The sequence below is a fragment of the Marmota flaviventris genome, chromosome 12 (genome assembly GCF_047511675.1).
Source record: "Marmota flaviventris isolate mMarFla1 chromosome 12, mMarFla1.hap1, whole genome shotgun sequence".
NCBI lineage: Eukaryota > Metazoa > Chordata > Mammalia > Rodentia > Sciuridae > Marmota > Marmota flaviventris.
In genome coordinates this window covers 60,594,817-60,616,751 of record NC_092509.1, presented here as the reverse complement: position 1 = coordinate 60,616,751, position 21,935 = coordinate 60,594,817, and the positions used below count along the sequence as shown (strand labels likewise).

General features: G+C 37.7%; 1 protein-coding gene and 1 non-coding gene across 4 annotated transcripts in view; one reads left to right on the top strand and one right to left on the bottom strand.

Annotated features, from left to right (window-relative positions):
- Mia3 (MIA SH3 domain ER export factor 3) overlaps positions 1 to 21,935 on the top strand; it is a 51,489-nt gene that overhangs the window by 317 nt on the left and 29,237 nt on the right. For all 3 annotated transcript variants that reach the window (XM_071600046.1, XM_071600045.1, XM_071600048.1), the window contains exons 2-6: positions 2,648 to 2,781; positions 5,679 to 5,765; positions 7,621 to 10,435; positions 12,027 to 12,218; positions 14,646 to 14,797. In XM_071600046.1, the coding sequence (XP_071456147.1) occupies positions 2,648 to 2,781; positions 5,679 to 5,765; positions 7,621 to 10,435; positions 12,027 to 12,218; positions 14,646 to 14,797 (3,380 nt within the window). The remainder of the gene's footprint in view (positions 1 to 2,647; positions 2,782 to 5,678; positions 5,766 to 7,620; positions 10,436 to 12,026; positions 12,219 to 14,645; positions 14,798 to 21,935) is intronic.
- LOC139701436 (U6 spliceosomal RNA) lies at positions 17,831 to 17,937 on the bottom strand. The gene has a single exon (XR_011704028.1). It is a non-coding gene; the product is annotated as a U6 spliceosomal RNA (small nuclear RNA).

Genomic DNA, 21,935 nt, shown 5'->3' with positions numbered 1-21,935 from the left:
CCGGCTCTGCCGGCGCCCAGGCCAGCCCACTCGGGTTGCGGGGGGCTTCGACTCCCACTTGTTGCCAGCATTTTATTTTTCTCTACTGACAGAGGCGGGGGTTGGGAAACATGATTCCCCAGGGACAGCTCTCAGTTTATTCCCTTCCAGGATTCGCCTAGGATCTCAGTGGGTGATGGGGTTGCGCGCTGCGCGCCCGCGGCTCCCCACGCTGTAGCAGAGTGCTTTTCTGCCCCCGCCACAGGGACCTGGGCCAGTGCGGTATCAGGGCAGATGCTCTCCAGGGCTCGGTGGCCCTAATCCCAGCAGCAGGTTGATGGTGGGGCTCCTTGGGAAAGGCTCACTGGCCCCTTCTTCCTTTTGCTGCACTGGGGATTGGGCTGGTTTTGCCTTTTAACAGGGACTAGAGTTTAGGCTTGGGAAGAGCACCGAGTCCAGGCACGCAATGTGTTCCGAGGTCTCGGCCCTGACTCTGCTTCAGTCCTGTCATTTCTGTGCATAGAAACCTCCCTTCATATTTGAGGTAGGGTAGAAGGTGGGCCAATAATCTTTTGCTTTTGAAAGAGGCCAAGGATCTGCACTGGCCACCTGGGAACTGCAGCCTCTTCTGTGCACAGGAAGCGGACAGAATTGCTTCCCAGTCCTGGATTGGAGGTGGGCGGTGGGGAGGATGTAGACATTCAGATTCAGATGAAGAGGTTTGTTGCAATAACAATAATAAATACTCCAAGATTTTTATAAGCCAATAATTCAGTTTTAGACTCAGTCGCTAGTGTTGTTGGAACCTCTTTCCTCTATATATTTACTGGCCCAGAATACTTCTTATGGCCTCCCGCTTGATTTCTAGTAACCTTGTAACTTGATGACCGTGTTGTCCATAAATTGTAAGCAGTACATATTTTAAAATATTCATGCTAAAAAGGCCAAGAAGTTTACCATTGAGCTCTTTATGCCTAAATTGGTGTTACCAAAAACAAATTTTATAATTTGAATTGTTTGTTCCACTCCAATAAAGAAAAAAGATGTCTCCAATATATGTTAAGCAGTTCCTAGAGGTAACCCTAAGGCTGGAGTAAATAAACACTCAGAAAAGCAAAGCAGCTGCCATGATATTTCCTTTCAGTTTTGGGTGAACAAAATCAGGCTTCCAGCATGGTAAAATGTTTGCTATTCTTTGCTATCAAGCACTATCCTACGTGGGCTACCTGGACAATCTCATCACTGATGCTTCCTCAGTACTAAGACATGGTGTTGGTAAGGTTCAGTGGGGTAACATAACTTGAGAAATGGCCTGTGTCCAAACAGATGTGACCAAACACAACAGGTGGGTCTGTGTTGTGTTGTAGGAAGTAGTGAGGTGTGTATGTCAGGTGTCCTTGTGTGCCTTCCAAATAAGTGCTCCAAAAAAAAAAAAAAGAACTAAATAGGTGCTCCATAGTATGCATTATGTTGTCACCTAATATATTACTGATTTGTAAATCCTCTATGACCTAAGGGGGAACAAGAGAAGCATTGCCATTTCCACTTGTGATGAGAATTCCCTACCTTAAAGTGTCTCTCACCTTCAACATGGCCTCTTAATTATATATGAATTAGGATGCTGACAGTTCTGAAAATAGTCCTATTTTAGCTTCAAAAAAACAAGTTACCCTCTCCAAATCTGTGTTTGTTCCTCAGACATATATTTTTATAAAGCACACATTCTTGTGTATTTTATTGCTAATTGGCTTTTAGAAAAAGTGTTATTTCCATTTCTTCTTTGTGCTTTTTACATACATCTATTGTCCATTTCATCTTAAATCAGAAACTGTGTATTTGGTCAACCAAAAGAAAAATGTTGCTTCTACCAGTTTCTAGATCAATTGTGATTCTAGTCCTGCATTTTAAGCATGAAGGTATTGCCTGACCTTTTCTCATGGTTAAACTTGTTCCTTGTCAGATAGGATACCCACTTTTGATTTTGTTTATTAAAAAAAAATACGAATGAGAATGTTTTGAAACAATCTTAATGTTGGATATAGTCAACAATATTTGCTCAGAGAAAATGCATTTCCTGGTAATTTACCCAGATCCTGAACACAGAGACAGCAACTCTGCTGCAAATGAAATTGACAGTGTTTATGGCTGCATGGTAGCACTTGCAGCCACTTAAAGGTAATGTCTTTTAGCGGTTAGTTCAAGTTAATTAACCCCTTGGGGGTTCCTGGATATTCTTCCCTCTTCCCTATTACCTCTGCATGAAGCCATACTTAAGCCTGTCCATGTCTACACTTGGATTTACATATTTGCAAAATGAAGCTTTTTATGATTATGAAACAGAAAAAAATTGAGGCCTGCAAGAACCAAGAGTTTCACTGAAACCAGCCATGGTTGGTGGTAGCCACATTGCTTTTTATTTCTCAGCACAGAGAAAAATAGAGAAGCTTCCTTTTCCCTTGTCTAATTGCAGGGAATATTGTATTTTATAGCAATAAAATCTCTAAGGATTTTAGATACTTTGAGCAGGTGAATTAAAAGTGATTCCAGAGAGTACTGGAAAAACTTGATTTTTGTTCATAGTGGGATTCATATTTCCTGATGAGTCAATATGGACTGTGAAAAATCAAATCCTAATGTTTGTTTTTCTTTTTTCAATGTTCATATACAGTGTTAATGTATCGAGGTGAAGCTCTTGAAGATTTCAGAGGCCCAGATTGTCGTTTTGTGAATTTTAAAAAAGGTGACCCTGTATATGTCTACTATAAACTGGCAGAGGTATCACCAGAACTTTGGGCCGGAAGTGTAAGTAAAAGTTTGACAGGTGTTATATTCTTACTTTTGATGGGTTTTTCAGCAGTGTAGATTTAAATGACTGATTTCTTGGGGTCTTTGTAGAGTTAACCTGACCTCTCTGCCAGGCCCTGTGCTCCTAACACGACTTAGGCCTGGCACAGCATAGAAAGTCAGGAGACTTTCTGAAACAGAACTGAACTGGTTGTGGTTGCTACCCCTCACATCAAGTTCCAGAAGGCTCTACACATCATAAAGGTTGTCATGGTGAAAACCTGACAATTCTTAGCTTTGCTGCTTCAAAAGGGAAGGATTCATGGACATTAGAGTTAATCCTGTAAATTAAGTCTGAGATAGTAACTCAGGCATGCATATTTAAAGTTGATTTTTTTTGTGTATTTTACCTAATCATTTGTGCTGTTTTTACTCTAAAAAAGCAGAATATTATGTTCATTATGTGCTTTTGTTTTTTCCCCCTTTTTTTCTTTTTTGCAACTTCTGGGTCATCCATTTCCTGCTTTTCCTATATTCTATGCCTGAAGGTTCCCCCAGGGGTTCTACTTCCAGCCAGTTGTATGGATCTTCTGATGAAAGACATGACATTGTTTATATCATGCTTTGATATTTTAAATGGGGAGATTCACTAGGAGTGACCTCATTGAGAGACTTATGAGTATTGTCCTTTTCATTTAAAAAAATGTGATATGTGGATTGTTTACTTAAAATAGTAGCAAGGGTCTTTGATGACTGTAGGAATGTTCCAGTTTAGAGACATTCCGGGTTGCATCCCTGAAAGTTCTCACCCTAAATAAAACACCACACAGCAGAAAATAAGAGTAATCCCTATGGGAAAACTAGTTTCATTTTGTTGCCATTTCTGATTCTTAGGGAACGATCTTGAAACATGGTGCCTCTAGGTACAAACTTTATATTTAGACAGAGTCCCAGTTGCAGTACTCCATATAAAGAACCATCTATTGTTTCTTTCAAGTATACCAAATAGGATTGGTAATCTTTAAACTTGGAACTGTTTTTCCATGTACCTAAGTGGCATTTTTCATATAGTAGTCATCTTTCTCCCCTTCTTTGAGCTTTTGGATAAATGGGCTTGATTTACATTTTCTCCTGTCACATTGTAGCCTGTTAACTATGTTCATCCCTAGGACTCTTGCCATTCTGGGTGGCAGCACTCATCCTGTCTTCCTGAGGAGCCCTGCTTTCAGCACCTGACCAGAAAGGATCTTTGCCGACTGATGAGTGTTTGAGTGGCACTTTGTTTGCATTGCTCCTGTGGCATTCATTTGTCTTCTTTGCCTTCAGTCAGGTTGTGATTTATCTTAGCTCCCTATAAAGTGAAAAACTCAGTTAGGAAAGGACCCCTGTCTAATCCATCTTCCTTTTGAATATTTCCTTTCAGGGCAGTGGCACTTAAGTACATTTGTTCTGATAGTAGCTTATGCAGAATTTGTTCTCTTGCGGCAATTCTTTGCTCCCCACCCACAAATCAAATCAACAGCACCTTGGCAGGGATGACGTATGGAAGCAAAATTAGATATAAAAATTATTTCCAGTCATGAGCCTCCATGATTCTGCATCATTTTTTTTTTTTCATATCACAAGAAATGGGATACCACCCAGTGTATAATTATGGAGCTTTATATAATCTATGGTCTCAATTGACACAGATTAAGAAGAGATAAATGTGTTTCCTTTCTCCATACATCTCTGGTTTCTTTCCCTTTTCCAAATTTAACCTTAATAGAATTTTCATCAGAAGGGAAAAGTGTATTTCCCCTCAGACTCGCCTCTCATGTCATGAGTGTTATACTTAGGAAATTAAAAACTCTTTAGTTTTCAAAATGATTCTCCTTTCGGGTTTTTAGTTTTCATTCTGCAATGTTGTTGGTTTTCTAGAGTCTCAGACTTTATCTGCAGTGATGAAGCTTTTAATTGCTCCGTCTTATCTAATCTTCATGGCAGTATTCTACCACTAATACTGGCTCTCAGATTGTTTCTAGATATAACAAGAACATTCATGAATGGGGATATTTTAGAGGTAGTGATAAGATGCCTTTTTTAATTTTCTTTTTTGGGCATTTGATTTGCCTATCAGTTTCCTTTAATTATTGGCAAGAATCTTCTGTTCCTTTTAGTCAGTAGTTAGTAATAAGAGTGTCTTTCTCAAGGGGAACTTTATATACCTTTTGTACACTTTATATAACTTCATATAATTTAGCTGTTGGTGCTGAAAATAAATCGGGTTCTTTTCTGCAGAGGATTTATTTTGGGTGAAACTGAAGCTTGATATGTGGTTTCGTATGCATTATATTGTAATTTTATTTTCTCCCCAAGTACTTGTAAAAGTAGATTTGGAAAAAGCTAGGAAAACATATACTATCAATACATTTGCTATAGTGGTAATACATTTTAGAGATTTTGTATTGTTTTTACTTATTAATTTTCATGACTGTTGTGTATTGGTTAAGAAAGACATAAATATTGGTTTATGAGCAATGCTACAAAATGTACAGGTAAATTCTTGCTAGAGGTTATTTGGAATTGCATTTATAACCAGCTTTGATTTACATAGTTTTAACCATATAATATACAATAATCTCCTATGCAGATCTTTTATTTACTTCAGAAGTCTTAACTTTATATGCTCTGTGTTGAGAATTAAGCTAAATGTAAAAAAAGAAAACTTCAGTGGTTGGAAATGTTGTTTTAACAGTTCTGTACTTAATTTTTATTTGGAATAATAATCTCAGTGTAATTGTTATAGCAACTTTCTTTCTTGGTTATACCATATACCTATCTATTATGTGTATATTTCCTGCCACTTCTGAGAAATCTCTTTTTTATATTCCTTGTACAGAATTTATTTGATATTTGTCTCTTTTTCACTATAGGTTGGCCGTATTTTTGGATACTTTCCAAAAGATTTCATCAAGGTAGTTCGTGAATATACTAAAGAAGAGCTACAAATTCCAACAGATGTAAGTTATGGATTTCTTTTTTGTTCTCAATTGTAAACTGGCTTATAAATCCATCAGTTATATTCAGTTAACTGGTTCTGAAAGTTTTATAATGTGTTTGGGGGACAATCTAACATTTGTGTATCAGATTTTCATTTGAAATCAGACTACCTGTAAAAAAAAAAAAAAAAAAAAAAAAGTTTGAAAGGCATTCAAGGGTGATTATATTATAATCTGAGAGTTGTCTAATATATTGAAACAGATATTCTTGTAGAAGGCTGTTTACTCAACTATAGGGCTTTTCTCTTCTGTTTTATATGTGAAAAATAAATAATTTAATATATTTGTACTTGGCTATTAAATTTAAGAGGTAAATAATTTCATTTTACAGGCAAAACTCATTGGATACTTATTAGACATTTTAAGTATATTTAGGTTAAATTAATAAACTCTAACTTTTATACTAGGCTAGAAATATGTACTTACAAAGGTTTTCTTATTCTTAGTCATATATGGGATCATAGTCATGTTATAGATTTGGAAAAGGGAACCTGAGCGTTTCAGGTGATGTTCAGTCTCAGATCTTTTAAGGCCCCAACTGCTTCCTTTATACAGCATTCCTGTGTGGTGCTCTGACTTAAATTGATTTTGTGACTGAAAGGATTTCGTGTTCTAGAATTCTCACTTCAGCTGATTATTTTCTAGAGTTTTAAATTGTGTAGTAATTGATGCCCACCAACATTGAAACATCTTTGGGCAGCTCTTTGTCGTGGCTGTAGAATATGCAAGCTGCTAGGCTAGGACAGTTCTTAGATTAGATGGGCTGAATGGATAAAGTCATTCTGTTTGTTGTTGCTGTTCCTAAAATTTCTTCATAATCTCAGGGGCCATAAAATCACTTCTGTTGCTTGTTGGACTTCATTGTTGGTAAAGAGAGTTCTTGGGATTTAAGCTGTGACAGCAGTTCACTGATTATAGAGAACTCATTTGTTTTGAACTCTGCCTTCTCATTATATTTCCCATTACATGAATCCCTCATGGCTTAGAAATGCATGTGATGGGGAGAGGAAATCACTCATCCCTACTACATTGAACTGCCTCCCCCACCCCCGGAACCCCCGCAGAATATTATGAAGATTTAATTAGGAGATGGAAATTTTTTTTAAAATTTCCATTCATACTATGGCTCCTTTTATATCAATTTGCTTACTAGTGGCAAGAAGGAAGACTAGATAAATATATAGATAGTCCTGAGAGAGATCTTAGTGACTGTGAAACCCTGATGAAGAGGAAGGTGTATACCTTGTTGAATCTTGTTTTCAGTTTGTTCTTGTGGTAATAATAATGTGAGGAGCCTCCTTAATATCATTCTTTATTCCATCAAATGTACTTGTATCTCAGTAAGATACTTTAAAACTGGTTCATCTTTCTCAATGCTACAGGATCTTCCAGCTTCTCCTGAGCAAATGATTAAGAGTTAAATTTCTGAAACATAGGTGTAGATATTAAGAGCTGGAGGATCCTATGAGTGATACCTTGCCTTTCCCTACTTATGCTCAGAGCAAATTGAGAGAGACCCAAGAGTCAGGCAGTTGGAGACCAAATTGTCACCATTTTTACTCATTATGCCTTTTAAAGAATATGACCCATGTTAAAAAAAGAAAGAAAGAAAGAAAGAATAGACTTTCTAACACTGTAGTCTAGAAAAAGACAGATTTACTCAGCCATAGATGGAGTTAGCCAATGGGGGTTGGAGGAGGGTAATCTGGTTGACCCCAAAGATTCTTTAGAACCAATCCTGAATTTGGGAGCGTGGATGAGTTTACTTTTGTGACTCTTTGTTATTGACACACTAATGTTTTTCTTTTCCTTACAGGAGACAGATTTTGTCTGTTTTGATGGTGGAAGAGATGATTTTGATAATTATAATGTAGAAGAACTTCTAGGATTTTTGGAATTGTATGATTCTGCAAATGAAGATTCTGAGAAAGCTATAGAAAAAGTGGAACAATTTCCTGAAGTCTCCCAGGACGTTGAACCTGAACCTAAACCAGTAGTAGCAAACTCAGAGCAAATTGAAAGTGCATTCTCAGAAAACACTATGGATCTTGAGGAACAATTTTTGGCTCAGAAGAACCATCCTCATGCATATAGTCAAACAGATAATGCTCAGGGTGAACAAACTTCATTTGAACATTTTGAAGAAATACTACCAGATAAATTGAAAGTGCCAGAAAGTGAAACCAACAAAACCAGCAATAGTTCTCAGGTCTCAAACGAACAGGAGAAGACTGATGCTTATAAACTTTTGAAAAAAGAAATGACATTAGACTTGAAAACCAAATTTGGCTCTACTGCTGATACACTTGTGACTGATGATGAGATGACCAGACTGGTGACTTCACTAGAAGATGATTTTGATGATGAGGAATTGGATGCTGATTATTATGCATTTGATAAGGAAGAAGAGGAGAATGAGGAAAGCTTTGGGGAGCTCCCGTTACTAACCTTTATAAGTGAAGAAGACATGAAATTCCCAGTGGAGTTTGGAGTGCAGAAATATTCAATAGGTGAAGAGCAGAATTCAAATGAAGAAGATAAGGTTGAGGTAACTCTGCCCCCGGGCATCAAGGATGTTGATAAAAATATACTGACAACCTTGGAGGATACTTTATTTATTGGCACAGGTGGTGACGAGAAAACAGATATGATGGATTTGGAGAATTCTTATTCAGAAGAAGAAAAAGAAGATGAGGAAGCTTTAGTCCCAGATAGAAAACAGAAGAAACCACAAGCAGCAACAGATTATATTTATCCTGAAAGTGCAGAATATGGTCTTTTTGTGGAAACCTCTAAGATAGATAATGATGAAGAGCCAAAAGTGGACATCGAACTTCATATTAAAGGAAAAGAGACAGATGTTCAGGAGCCTAAGAAGCACCTGATGCAAGATGTTTCAGAATTAGAGGATGAGAAGGTAGAAGGGATGATTGCATATACTTCTCCCCAAAGCAATAAGCTCAGCTCATTGCTAGCTGTTGAAAAGGACAAGGACACATTAAAATCAGCCTTTGAAAACAAAGAGGATGACCTAAAAGAAGCAGTTATCCATACCTCAAAAGACTCAAAAGAAGTGAATGAAGAAATGTCTTCACCTGGAGAGAAGATTTTGGAAGATAGCTTAGAGAATAAATCTCTACATAAAGCTGTAGGGAGTCTGATGACCCAAGAACAGAGTAAACCACCAGAATCCTTGGGTATTACAACATTCCTGGGAGATAATCAAAATGATGCATCCAAAGATGGAATGGAAGAGCCAGGTTCAGTAAATACACCAACCCTGCACATAGACTCAGTGGAGCATCAACCTCAGGAAATTAAAGAGGGACTAGTTCTGAAAACTGAAAATCAATCTGGATTCTCCTCTCCAGATGGAATTGGTTTGTTAAGAGAACCGGAAGAAGAGGTCCCCAGTCCCAGAAAAAATCTTTCTTGGCAACAAGAAAGAGATGTGGTTGTTACAGTTAGTCAAGTAAATGAGAAGATAGGGCTTTCCAAGGATGAGGGTAAAGAACAGTCCTCGGCTGAAGAATTGATTCAGCCTAAGGCAACACAGGGGACACAGGAAATAAAAAAAACAGAGCAAACTGATGAGGTAGAAGTACCAGGTCTCCATACCGAAAGGCCAGCAGCAGTAGAGGAGGATTATTATCCCCCTGAAGAGCTACTAGAGGATGAAAATGCTGTAAGTGCAAAACGGTCAAAAGAAAAACATTCTGGGATTCAGAATGTTAACCAGCACGTTCTTGAGAAAGCAATTTTAGAGACTATCAATCCTGATCTAGAAACCAAAGAAAACAAACAAAAAATGAATATAATTTGGAAGATTTTTAAGAAAACTGAAACCACAGCCAAAAGGGTAGACATGATGGACAAGGAACTAGGTGATATGGAAATGGGAAAGGAGGAAAGTCCTCTGGCAGATGAGGAAGCCCAGGGACTCTTTGACGGAAGTGACGAAGAAAACACTCAGACTTCAGGGATAAGTGAAGTATTTCAGGATAAAGCTTCTGACGATCTTGACAAAGACAACCCTAAGGAACATCTGAACACTTTAGGGTCTACAGAAAAGGCTACTGGAAAAGAAATCTCAAAAGAGGACCTTGAGGACGTAGGGCATATCACCGATGCAAAAAGCCAGGGTCCTGCTTCTGCAGACCTTGAAGATGAAATATTCCCACAGAGTCCACATATAGCCCTAAAGTCAGAGCTTAGCGATCAGGAGGAAGACTTGCCCATAATCCGCAGCTTCTTTACAGAACAAAAGTCCTTGCAACGCTTCCTGAAGTACTTTGATGTCAAAGAACTGGAAGCCATGTTGCAAGAAATGTCATTAAAGCTGAAGTCAGCACAGCAGGAGAGCCTGCCCTATAACGTGGAAAAAGTTCTAGATAAGGTCTTCCGTGCCTCTGAGTCACACATTTTGAGCGTAGCAGAGCAAATGCTTGATAATCGTGTGAATGATAATAGAGACATAGGAATAAAGGAAAGTAACATATTTGAAGAGGCTGCAGTGCTTGATGATATCCAAGACTTGATCTATTTTGTGAGGTACAAGCACTCCACAGTGGAGGAGACTGCTCCATTGATAACAGCGCCTCCTCTAGAGGAAATCTTGGCTGAAGCTGAAGGTAAATACCTGCCTTCGGCTTGAGCTGGAGAAAAGGAGTTGTTCCATCCAGGTGTTTTCGTGTATTATTGTAAAGTTCTGTTCAGTTTCCATGTGCCTAAAGGAGAAAGAAGGCTGACTCAGGGGCCCCATATGTTCCTTTATTCATTCTTTTGGGCTAGAGAATGAAAGGACATTGCTTATTCTTTTTTTCCTTTAGGACAGTTGGGATTGGTTAGCATGTTCAAAAAGAAATTTTATAAAAAGCTAAAGAGAAAGATATAAATGAGAAACTAACGCACAAAAGTAGACCTGTTAACAGTACAGATTTTATGTTAAAATTATAAAAGGGCTTTATTAAACTTAATTTCTTAATCATAAAATACCTGTACTAGATCATGTGGGTGTGGAGTGACTAGCATAACTTTTTTTTTTTTTTTTTTAGAATTTAATCTCTTTTTATGTGGTGCTGAGGATCGAACCCAGTGCCTCACCTGCACTAGGCAAGTGCTCTATCACTCAACCCTAGCCCTAGAATAACTTTTAATGGATAGCTTGTCTGAATTCCCCTCCCCAGCATTTATCTTTTGTGGATACCATGCTATTTCCAGTCTCTTGGGGGAGAGGTCACTTATTCTGGTTTTACTCCACTGGGTTCTAAGGTCCTTGCATTCATATTAATCAAGGATGGAACCAGGATGACAAGCCTTGTAATGTAGTGCTTGACACAAAGAACTGTCTTTCAATTAAATATTTGTCAGACTGACAATGAGCCAATATCCTGATAAAAGCTTTCTGTTTCCTGGTTTCATATTTGATCATCTCTATCCATTGTTTTTCAAAATGAAATATTTCAACTGAGAGTATATGATAAGAATTCCAGAAGGACATAAAGCCATTGGAAAATTTACTTCCCAAGAGTGCTAATTTTACCTGATAATTGGGGGAAGAAAACAGTTGTACATTTAATCAAAGCAGATATATTTTGGATAAGAATGCAAAGTACAGGTGAATGTTCAGGGTAGAATATGAAGCTGTAAAGAGATAATCTTTGCTCTGGATCCTATTGGTTTATGTCCTGAGCTCAGGAAGGAGATAGGTTCACCATGTGGCTCCTAGGTTACTTTGAACATATTTGAAAGGCACATTAGCAAGCTAGACTTATGGAATTCCCTTCTCTATACTGGCTCGGTGAGACCAGCACACTTGTAGATGAAAGAGTTCCTGTTATTTCTGAGCAGAATAGACATTTCACATTTTTGTTCTGGACCAGAGTTCTCTTCTGCACATTTATTCATGTGGGTGTATGTTGGTTTGCCAAGGGAAGGTAAGTTATTGAAGCCTCTATCATAAATGTATTTGTTTATGAAATACTTTGGATTAAAGGCTTCTTTATAAATTTGACCGTATAGTTCAGTCATCCTTTAAATGGGATGAAAACAATTAACCCTCCCGTATCCTTGCCCAGTTGTTCTCATGGGCGCATGCCAGGACATGGAGGGCAGTGTTGAGGTATCTGGAGCTGTGTGCTGAGGGGGAGTGCTGATCGTTGGGCTTAAGGTGGGGGTGGATAGTGTCATCCAGCTGGCTCAATGCATTATTCTCCCCTGTAGAGATGCAGCCACCCCATGAAGATGATTTTCCTGAAGAGAACACAAATCTTCATGAAGAGTCTCTCCTCCTGAGTCTTCATTTTAATGTGAACCATCCTGAAGAGCCCAGCCTCTTGAGTCAACCTGTGACTGAGGAAGACATGGGTGTCTCAGAAGTGTCTCAGATCCCAATTACTGAGAAAGTATACCCAGGTAAAACTTGCCAATTTTTCTCTACAAAGTAGAGGCATTATCATAATGAAGGCTTTCAAGGATATTTGTTGCCAAAGGTACGAAATAGAGCAGAGAGTGATATAGGTACATGTGAGTTCAAAAAAAAAAAAAAAAAAAAAAAAAAATCTCTTAAGTGAGAGAAAAGCAAGAATAAAGATGACTAGAAATCAAAAATAGGTCAGAGACTGTAACTCACCTAAAAGCAAATGTTTAGCTATGACTAGCTTGTGTAAACCATTTACAACTAAAATATTATTCTTCAAAGGCCCTATGCTCTAAAACTGTAGTTTTCAACCAGACCAACAGCACCAGAAACTCTGGGGGTGGGACCCACAATCTGTGTTTAGCAGGCCTTCCAGGAAAGTCTGGCCTTGTACAAGTTAGCTTGAGAATCACTGTTCATAGTCTCATAAATTCTGTGTTTTTTCCCTTTTCTTCTAAATGGAATGTAATATAGCTCAAGTCCTGTTTTGACTTGCTTCCTGCACACGGTAATTAAACTTTTTCAAATGCAGTCAATGGTCCAGATCTTTATAATACTATATACTTACAGGAAACAGTACAGAACTGCAATCCATTTTAGACTGACACTTATGAATACTTCATCATAGTGCACAGTATCCAGTGGGAGATGAGAAACAATTTTTCAAAAAAATCCCCAATAATGGCATCAACAGCATTCTACTTTTGTGTTGCTCACTCTTATTTTATCAGTAAATTAGATGATGACTAATTGTTTTATTTTATCCATCCAGTATGGTGCTATGAAGCCATAATTACTGTATTTTGTGTTTTTAAAGGTTCTGGTCTGTAAGCATAGCTATAGCATTATCCTGCACCAGTGCAGGGCTTGGCAGCACTGATCTGACCCCCGCCCCCCGCCCCATGTGCACACACAGAGTGTAGGAGAACTCATAGCAGGGGGGATTCAGTTAATTTGAGAAGGAATAACATATCAGTTCTCCCATTTTCCAGAAGACATTGCATCCATATATGAACACTACTGACTTCTGAACTGTCTTTAACTCCATAAGGTTCTGAAAATGAATCACTCACCATTAAGATTTGTTATTTTCATGCTCCAAAACTTTCAAGATTAGGGAAAACTTGGCTTACAAAATTAAGAATGAATCATTTACCTAGCCTTTTAGGTTCCACCACAAAATGATGTCAATGACCTTTATGGGTAAAATCTTCCCAAATGTCATTTAATGTGTCTCAGGTGCTGAGATGCTGAGCCAATGGGGCAGACTTCACCAGCAGTCAAATTCATAGACCAATAGTGAATGGAGGGCCTGGGGTTGTAGCTCAGTGGTAGAGCGCTTGTCTAACATGTGAGGCACTGGGTTTGATTCTCAGCACTGCATACAAATAAATAAAATAAAGGTCCATCAAAAACTAAAAAAAAAATTTTAAAAAATTAGGCAAAAGCTTAAAAAAATAGTAGTGAATGGAATCTCAGGGTTGAGAAAGACCTTAGAGGCAACTACTGGTCCAACTTCTTCTTTTTTTTTTTTTTTTTTTTTTTTTTTAGAGAGAGAGAGAGGGAGAGAGGGAGAGAGGGAGAGAGAGAGAGAGAGAGAGAATTTTAATATTTATTTTTTAGTTATCGGCGGACACAACATCTTTTTTTTTTTTTTGTATGTGGTGCTGAGGATCGAACCCTGGCTGCACACACGCCAAACGAGCGCACTACCGCTTGAGCCACATCCCCAGCCCAACTGGTCCAACTTCTTAATAACTGCATGTTGGACTCCTAGCTGTTTAATCAAACGTACCCCAGGCTCATGTAACTCATACTGAAATTCCACCCATACAAGCTCTCAGGTCTAACTGGAATTCTACTTCATTCACAGAGCCTCAATGCAGGTCTGTACCCAATTCCCTTTAGTCTCTCTTGGTATTACTGTGTTCTTTTTAAATAGCTGTCATCTGTCCATTCAATAAATAGTTGTTGAGTATCTCTGCCAGGTGCCAGATGCTGTGTTAAGCCTTGGCTCATTCCACCTGCAAATCTGCAAACCAAGACTCCCTCTCTTTCAGCGTTCCTAAAATTTTTAACACAAAAGTTTCACCAGCACTAAATCCATGTTTGTTGAATGTGACCCTGTCTATATATCTCTGGTTTTAAAAATTTTCCTTGAGTAAATATTGTTCTGATAGCAGTTGTATGGCCATGGAAGTAGTGGAGAATAGACTGGAGATTGTTCATTTTATAATTGAAGGGTCTGACAGCTCTAATTAGGATTTTGAAGTTTTCTTCTCTGTGTTAATTGTCTTTAGGAGAGCCACATATTCCAGGCACTGTGACTCATATATTTAGTGAAACACTCGATGAATATTGAAACTGAAGAGAGACAATTCTTATTCTATAGCATAAAATAAAACAGCCATTTCCCCTTTCAGTTTTAGAGCTACTTATAACAGAAGGTACTCCTGTTGATGCTGCTGATACAGAAAACCATCTAGAGATAAAGGTGGAAGAGCCAGCAGATGCCACCCTTTTGGACAACATACTTTTCTTATTATATTCATTCTTGCTTTATTTCTCTAAGACGGTAAGTTTGACATAGTTTCTTCAATTAGAATGTTGATTATTTATTAGTTTTTAAGTGGCTTCTGGTCATGAAGTGAAGAACTTAAAATGTCTTTATGAAAATGACTCCTGACCCTTTGAGTAGATAGCTCCTGAAACAAAAGCCATAGGGGTGTGGCTTAATGGCTACTTAGTTTAGCATATGAGGAAGATTTGCTGTCTACCAAGGCTGGACATTTGTACACCTGTAAAAACTTGGTTCTTCCCCTCAGAACCTTTCATTCTGGCAGGGAGATAACAGAATTCACTTGAAACACAGTAAGATAATGGCAGAAAGAGAGGTATTTATTTGATGGTAGAACATTATTGTCCATAAATGCATTTATTATGGTTGGAAGGGTGATCAATAAGGTCAGAAAGTAGTTGAGATGTGTTTGAAGCACAGGCAAAGGGCAAACAGGAGTCTGACATGTGGTTTATTGTTGATTAGACAGGCTTGGGTGGAGGACGGTGGGGGAAGCTGGCAGTCAGAAGAAATGTGTTCAGAGAAATGGAAACATGAAGAAAAGGGTATTTGGGGAGGCCAGGAGACTGTGAATAGTTGGTATTGTAAAGTGTGAAGTTGGAGGGGGATGGTCTGTTGGAGAGGCCAGCAAATCTTAAAGGAAGTCATGAGCCAAAGTAGCCTTAGACCACTAATAGTGGGGATCCTTAGAAAGTTTTAAGAATGAAAGGAATTAGGTTAGATCTGTTTCTTAGAAAGAGTCACTTAAGGCTGATCTTTCTAAAGAAAACCATGATCCAAACAAGACATTTAATCTGTCTAGAAGCTTATCTAAGCATTTTAGGACTTACCTCCCCCTCATGGTATTTGTTGATATTGGACTTTTAGAGTTTAATTATAGGAATGAGAAGGCTTTTAGAGATTGGAGGATAAGATGGTCCTAGGGCCATTGTGACAGTAATCCTTCTCAACTGAAGTTGTTTCCTGTAGGTTGTGTTATTTCAAGGCTTGTGTAAGAAAGATGATGTTGTTGTTTTCCTTGTAAAATGTATAGATTTTGAAGCCAGGTAGATCTGGTTTCAAATCCCAAGGTTATCATTTAGAAGTTTGGGCAAATAACTAAACTTTTGAATATCAGATTCCCCATCTGAAAAATGTAGATAATGCTTACTCCAATCATAAGAATGAAATGATTTGACAAGGTAAAGTGTCTGGTGAGGTGTCTAGCATTTTGTAGTGTTTTACCCCCACGCACCCCCTAATTCTCATGTAGGCAGTCAGAAGTGGTATAAAGACAATGAATACCTGGGGAGGAAAGACCACCAGGGTGGAAAAGATGTGGTGGGGAGAAACAAATCATTTTTCAGTTGGCTCCATGTTTGTTCATGGTGCTGGCAGCCACCTGGGTAAGGGGTTATGTACAAGCCAGGCAGTTAGAATAATGATACTTCCAGTGATTAAAGCAGTCTTCCACAGTCATGATTTGATTATCAGAATGAATCAACATCACTTGGAAAGTTTACAGCCTCACGATATGGGAAGGATTTCTTTATTCATATTTTTAGGTATGCACAGAGCCCTCCTCTAGGTCTAGGTCAGGGGACACGAATGTGGTGCAGGTATGGTCAGTGATTGTACAGTGATAGGTAAGATATAGACGTGAGTGGCAAAGAAGAGGCACAATGTTACGAGACTGATTTGAAAGGAGCCTTCAAAAAGGCATTTTGATGGCCCAATATGTACAGGACATTGTGCGAGGACTAAAAGGGTCTAACAGGTGTAAGGCATGATTGTGATTTTTGAAAGCCTTAAGAAAAGGACTTAACAAATATATGCAAAAATTATGAACAAGTCAATGTAAAATCTTAAACAAGTAGTATGATATCTGATAGGACTGGAGAGTAATAGGCTCTGATGTGTTTGGGAGATGTGCACCAATCAGATTCATTGATCAATGGAATCTTAGTAGAATCTTAGTGTTAGAAGAAACCTTAGAAGGCTGTTAGTCTAGTTTCTCACTCATTGCTGTAATTTTCTTTACTGTGACCCTGATGAGTAGTTATGAGGCCTGTACACCAGTATTTCCTAGCATGAGTCACTCTCTTACAAGGCTATATGTTCTTCTGTTGTCTAGTTCATCCTTGTATTGACTCCAAATTTTCCTCCACATGATTTCCTCTATAAAATTGAATTCTTTTCTACATAGAAATCCTTTAAATATTTGAAGTTATATCTTAATTTAAAAATTATTTTTAGTATTTTTATCATGGAAACTTTCAAATAAGAGCAGAGAGAATAGTAGGGGACTATAGGTAACCATAACATACTGTACATTTCAGAATACTAGAAGAAAAGATTGTGAAAGTTTTACCATAGAGAAATGCTGTTTGAGGAGGTAGATATATTTAACCTGATTTAAACGTTACATAGTGTATACATGCATCAAAATGTCATGTTACCTACTTCAATAATTATAATGTTTATTTCTATGTACTAATTAAAAAATAAATTTAATTAGAAAAGCTTTAAAGAAAAGCATAGAGAATAGTATAATGAACCCACAGGCCATCACCCAACTTAACAGTAATTCCTTGATAGCCAATATCAGTGAGTTGTTTTTTTTAATTTGTTCTAATTGGTTATACATGATAGCAGAATGCATTTTGATTCATTGTACATAATTGGAACAAAACTTTTCCTAGTTGTACACAACACATGTGTAGTCCTACATGTACCTCGGGTAATGAGGTTCATCTCATTCCACCATCTTTACTATCCCTATGCCCCCTCGCCTGTCCTACCTCCCCTTTGCCCAATCAAAGTACCTCCATTCTTTGCCACCCACCTCACCCCCATTATGGGTCAGCATCCACTTTCAGAGAGAACATACAGCTTTTGGTTTTGGGGATTGGCTTACTTCCCTTAGCCTGATATTCCCATTCACCCGCAGATGCCATAATTTTTTTCTCTTTTAATGCTATAAGCAATATTCCATTTTGTATATGTACCACAGTTTCTTTATCCATTCATCTGTTGAAGGGTTGGTTCCACAAAACTATGGAATGATTCACAAATGTGGGTGTCATCCTTGCTCAGGGACCATGCTATTTTTTTCTGTATTGTCCCAGTTTTAGTATATGTGCTGCCAAAGCAAGCACACTCTGAGTTTTAACAAATGTAGATACCCATGTAAAAACTACCATAATCAAGATATAGAGCAGTTTTTTCACTAGAAAAGGGGTTTCCTTGGGATCCATCCCAGTGAGTTCCTTCACCACCTGTTCCAGGCAACCACTGATAACTTTTTTTTTTTTTTTTAAACTATAGATTCATTTTTCCTACAGTACTATTTCATATATATGCCACTATAAATGGACTCATATCTAGGAGTGCAATTGCCTCCTATGTTTAATGTATGTTTTTATCTTATGTGATACTGTCAAGCCATGCTAAAAAATGACCACAATCATTTTATACTTCCACCAGCAATTTAGGAGACTTCCACTTGACTTCATCTTCACTAGCACTTGGGCCATTCTAGTGGGTATGTCTTTGTGAGTTTATTTCCTGACAATTAATGATATTGAGTGAACTTTTTTTTTTTCTTTTGAGATAGGGTCTCACTAACTTGCTTAGGCCCTTGATAAGTTGCCAGCCTCAAACTTGGGATCCTCCTGCCTCAGCCTTCTGAGTTGCTGGGATTACAGACATGTGCCATCATGCCTGGATCAAATAGTTCTTCATGAGCTTGTTGACCATACTGTTTTTGTATGTCAGCTCTCTCTGGCTAGCTGGAATCTAGACTTCTCCCAGCTCAGTGCCAACTGTGGGATTGGTTAGCTTATAGTTGTTCTTGGCCCTCGCAGGTACTGCTTAGAATGTAGCCCCAAACTGAAGACCACCTCCATGCAGATTTCTGGAACTCTTTTTCTTTGTGGCTCCCATCTTTCTGGTAGTTTTCTCTACATATTTTTGGCTGCTTAATCTCCTGGAACTCTGGTCTCTCCTCAGTGAGACTGTTATGCCCCATTTGGGTTCCCCTTCCCAAACTGAGGTCTAGAGGGTGCCTCCAGGTAGAATGCTCACCTATTTGTTCTCCTGCTCTTAGGGGTGACAGTTGCATGTCCCTTGTGGCTTTCTATCTGAAAAATAGCTCTTTAAAAATATATTTTGACTGGGCATGGTGGCACATGCCTTAATCCTAGTGGCTCGGGAGGCTGAGACAGGAGGATCATGAGTTCAAAGCCAGCCTTAGCAAAAGTGAGGTGCTAAGTAACTCAGTGAGACCCTGTCTCTAAATAAAATACAAAATGGGGCTGAGACTGGGGATGTAGCTCAGTGATCAAGTGCTCCTGAGTTCAATCCCTGGTACCAAAAAATATATATATATATATATATATATATATATATATATATATATATATATATATATATATATATATATTCCAACTTTCTGGTTGCTTTCAGTGGGAGAACAAGTCTCATATAAGTTACTATCTATTGATTTCTCCTTTTGTTGTAACTTTTTGCAATAATTGAAAAAAATATGTTAGTGGGACTTCTAGGATATATTGTAGTTTTGGTGAATAAATGACATCCCCCTGGTACAACAATTTAACCTGTTTTCTCTATTGCCTTTTTTTTTGGTGGTGCTGGGGATTGAACCTCGGGCTCCATGCATTCTAGGCAAGTGCTGAGCTAACAACCTCAGCCTCTCTCTGTTGCTTTATATTTCTTGGAAATTGGTAGTCAGGTTTAGGTTCAATTCTGTTTCTTATGAAAACTTAATGGGAAATATTGCATTGACATCTGCATGTCCTCTCTTTTGATGTTGACTACTAGTCAACAGTGACGTTGGTGAGATTTGCTAATATATTACAGGTTGCAAAATAGCAATGGTCTGAGTTGCTGGGATTTTTCTTTCTTCATTTAAAGGCTGGGATGCCTACACAAATAAAAATTTATGATTGATTATTCTTTCTTTTTTTTTTTTGGTACTGGGGATTAAACTCAGGGGCACTTGGCTAGTGAGCCATATCCCCAGCCCTATTTTGTATTTTATTTATATACAGGGTCTCACTGAGTTGCTTAGCAATTCGCTTTTGCTGAGGCTGACTTTGAACTTGCTATCCTCCCTCCTCAGCCTCCCGAGCTACTGGGATTACAAGTGTGTGCCACGGCGCCTGGCTATGATTGATTATTCTTTACACAGATATTTGGTTTGTATAGTTAAGGCAGGAGATAAACATTTGATTCCTTTTCTTCATTTAAACACTTTTCAGAATAGTAAGATATTCTTCTAGCATTATCAAATGATACCCAAAGGGGCTTGAAATCTTTTTAACTTTTATTTAAGAGTCAATATGATGTCATGCATTTAAAAATATTTGGTGTGTTTAATCCAATTAGGAATAGTAATTGTTCTTACCTGATGCTCAATTTCTCCCCCTTTTGCCTTGTAGAAGCCTCTTTATCTTGGCTCCTGGGACCCTTTGCCACCATCTAGTGGTCATTGTTACCTATTTCCCTTGCTTTTGAAGTATGAGATGTTCCAAGTTCATCTTAAACATTTCCTGTCCAGACCTTGAAGGAATTATTTCTCTAAAAGAACTTTGGTTCCTTTCAATAGGAAATGATATTTAGAGGCTACATTCCAAGTACTAGGATTGCTTATTGCTCAAATTGACTGTCATTTGTATAGGCCTTTTTAGTGAACAAAGCTCAGAAATATGTGGGGATTTTTCATCATGTCATTTAGATAATTCCCATGAAAATTCAGGATGCTAGAGAGATTTTACTTCACTTCATCTATCTTAGATTTGTGTTTTCTTTCTCTGATGTTGGAATTCCAGTTTTCAATGACATCAATATAATTGTTTACAGTCTTGTGCCACTTAATGACATTTTGGTCATTAGTGCATAATAATGGAGCTAAAAAATTCTTGTCACCTAGTATTTTTAATATCTTTTCTGTGTTTTGATATGTTTAGATATATAAATATTTACAATGTTACAATTGTCTACAGTATTCAGTATAATAATATCTTATAGGTCTTTATCCCCAAAGCGATGATATACCACCATATATGAATACCTACGTGTGGAAATGGCTATATTTTCTAGGTTTGTATAAGTATACTCAATGATGTTTGCACACTGAAATTGCCTAAGATGTGTTTCTCAGGATTTATTCCCATCATTAAGCAACACACGACTATATTTATGTTATTTAAAATACTTTCAGGAATGTATTCCTGAAATGAAATGAAATTCTCTTGTCTTTAAGCTATATCCCACTAAGGTGTGTTTGAAATAATTCATTTCTGTGGTTTGTCACCAACTTGATATAACAGGTTGTTTCATTTTTGCTTTCAATATTTAGGTGTTACTTTTTAAGATTTTTTTGTTTATTTTACAATTATTTAAATATTTAGAAGAGCCAAAGTTAATTTGTAAAAATAAGTTGTTTCTGTTTTTTGGTACTGGCGATTGAACCCAGGGCTCCTATCCACTGAGCCACATACCTAGCTGCTTTATTTTTTATTTAGAGATAGTTCTCACTAAGTTGCGTAGGGACTTGCTAAGTTGCTGAGGCTAGCTTTGAACTTGTGATTCTCCTGCCTGATTTTGAAAGAACTCTAGCTTTTGTCCCAGTTCTGTCTACCCTGATGTTGTTACTCTCTTTTATAGTTAACTTTTAAAATTTATTTCATTATGCATTCTGCTATTAAAAAAATAAGCAAATGAGAAAAGGGATATGTAGCTCAGTGGTAGAGCACTTGCCTACCATATATGAGGCCATGTGTTCAATCCCCAGCACCATAAAAAGAAAAAGAAAAGCAAATGATTTTTACATCTAGCTATGATAGCTTTATATAGGTACTGGCTTCACCTTCCCAACTGAAACAACTAAAATAAATATGAAAAAAAAACCCACAAACAGATAAAATTTGAAGATCAAGCAACATTGAAGATCAAGCAACAAAGAATAATTCTGGAAACATAAGGAACAAATGCTATGATCTCTTTAGTTGTCCCAGCTTTTACTATGTTAAGAGATTCCCAAGCCATGACAAAGAAGGGGAAGTCAGGCAGAATCAGAGGATACCATGAGTTGAGAGATGGTGCTGAGATTCCAGGAAAACCAAAGTGACTA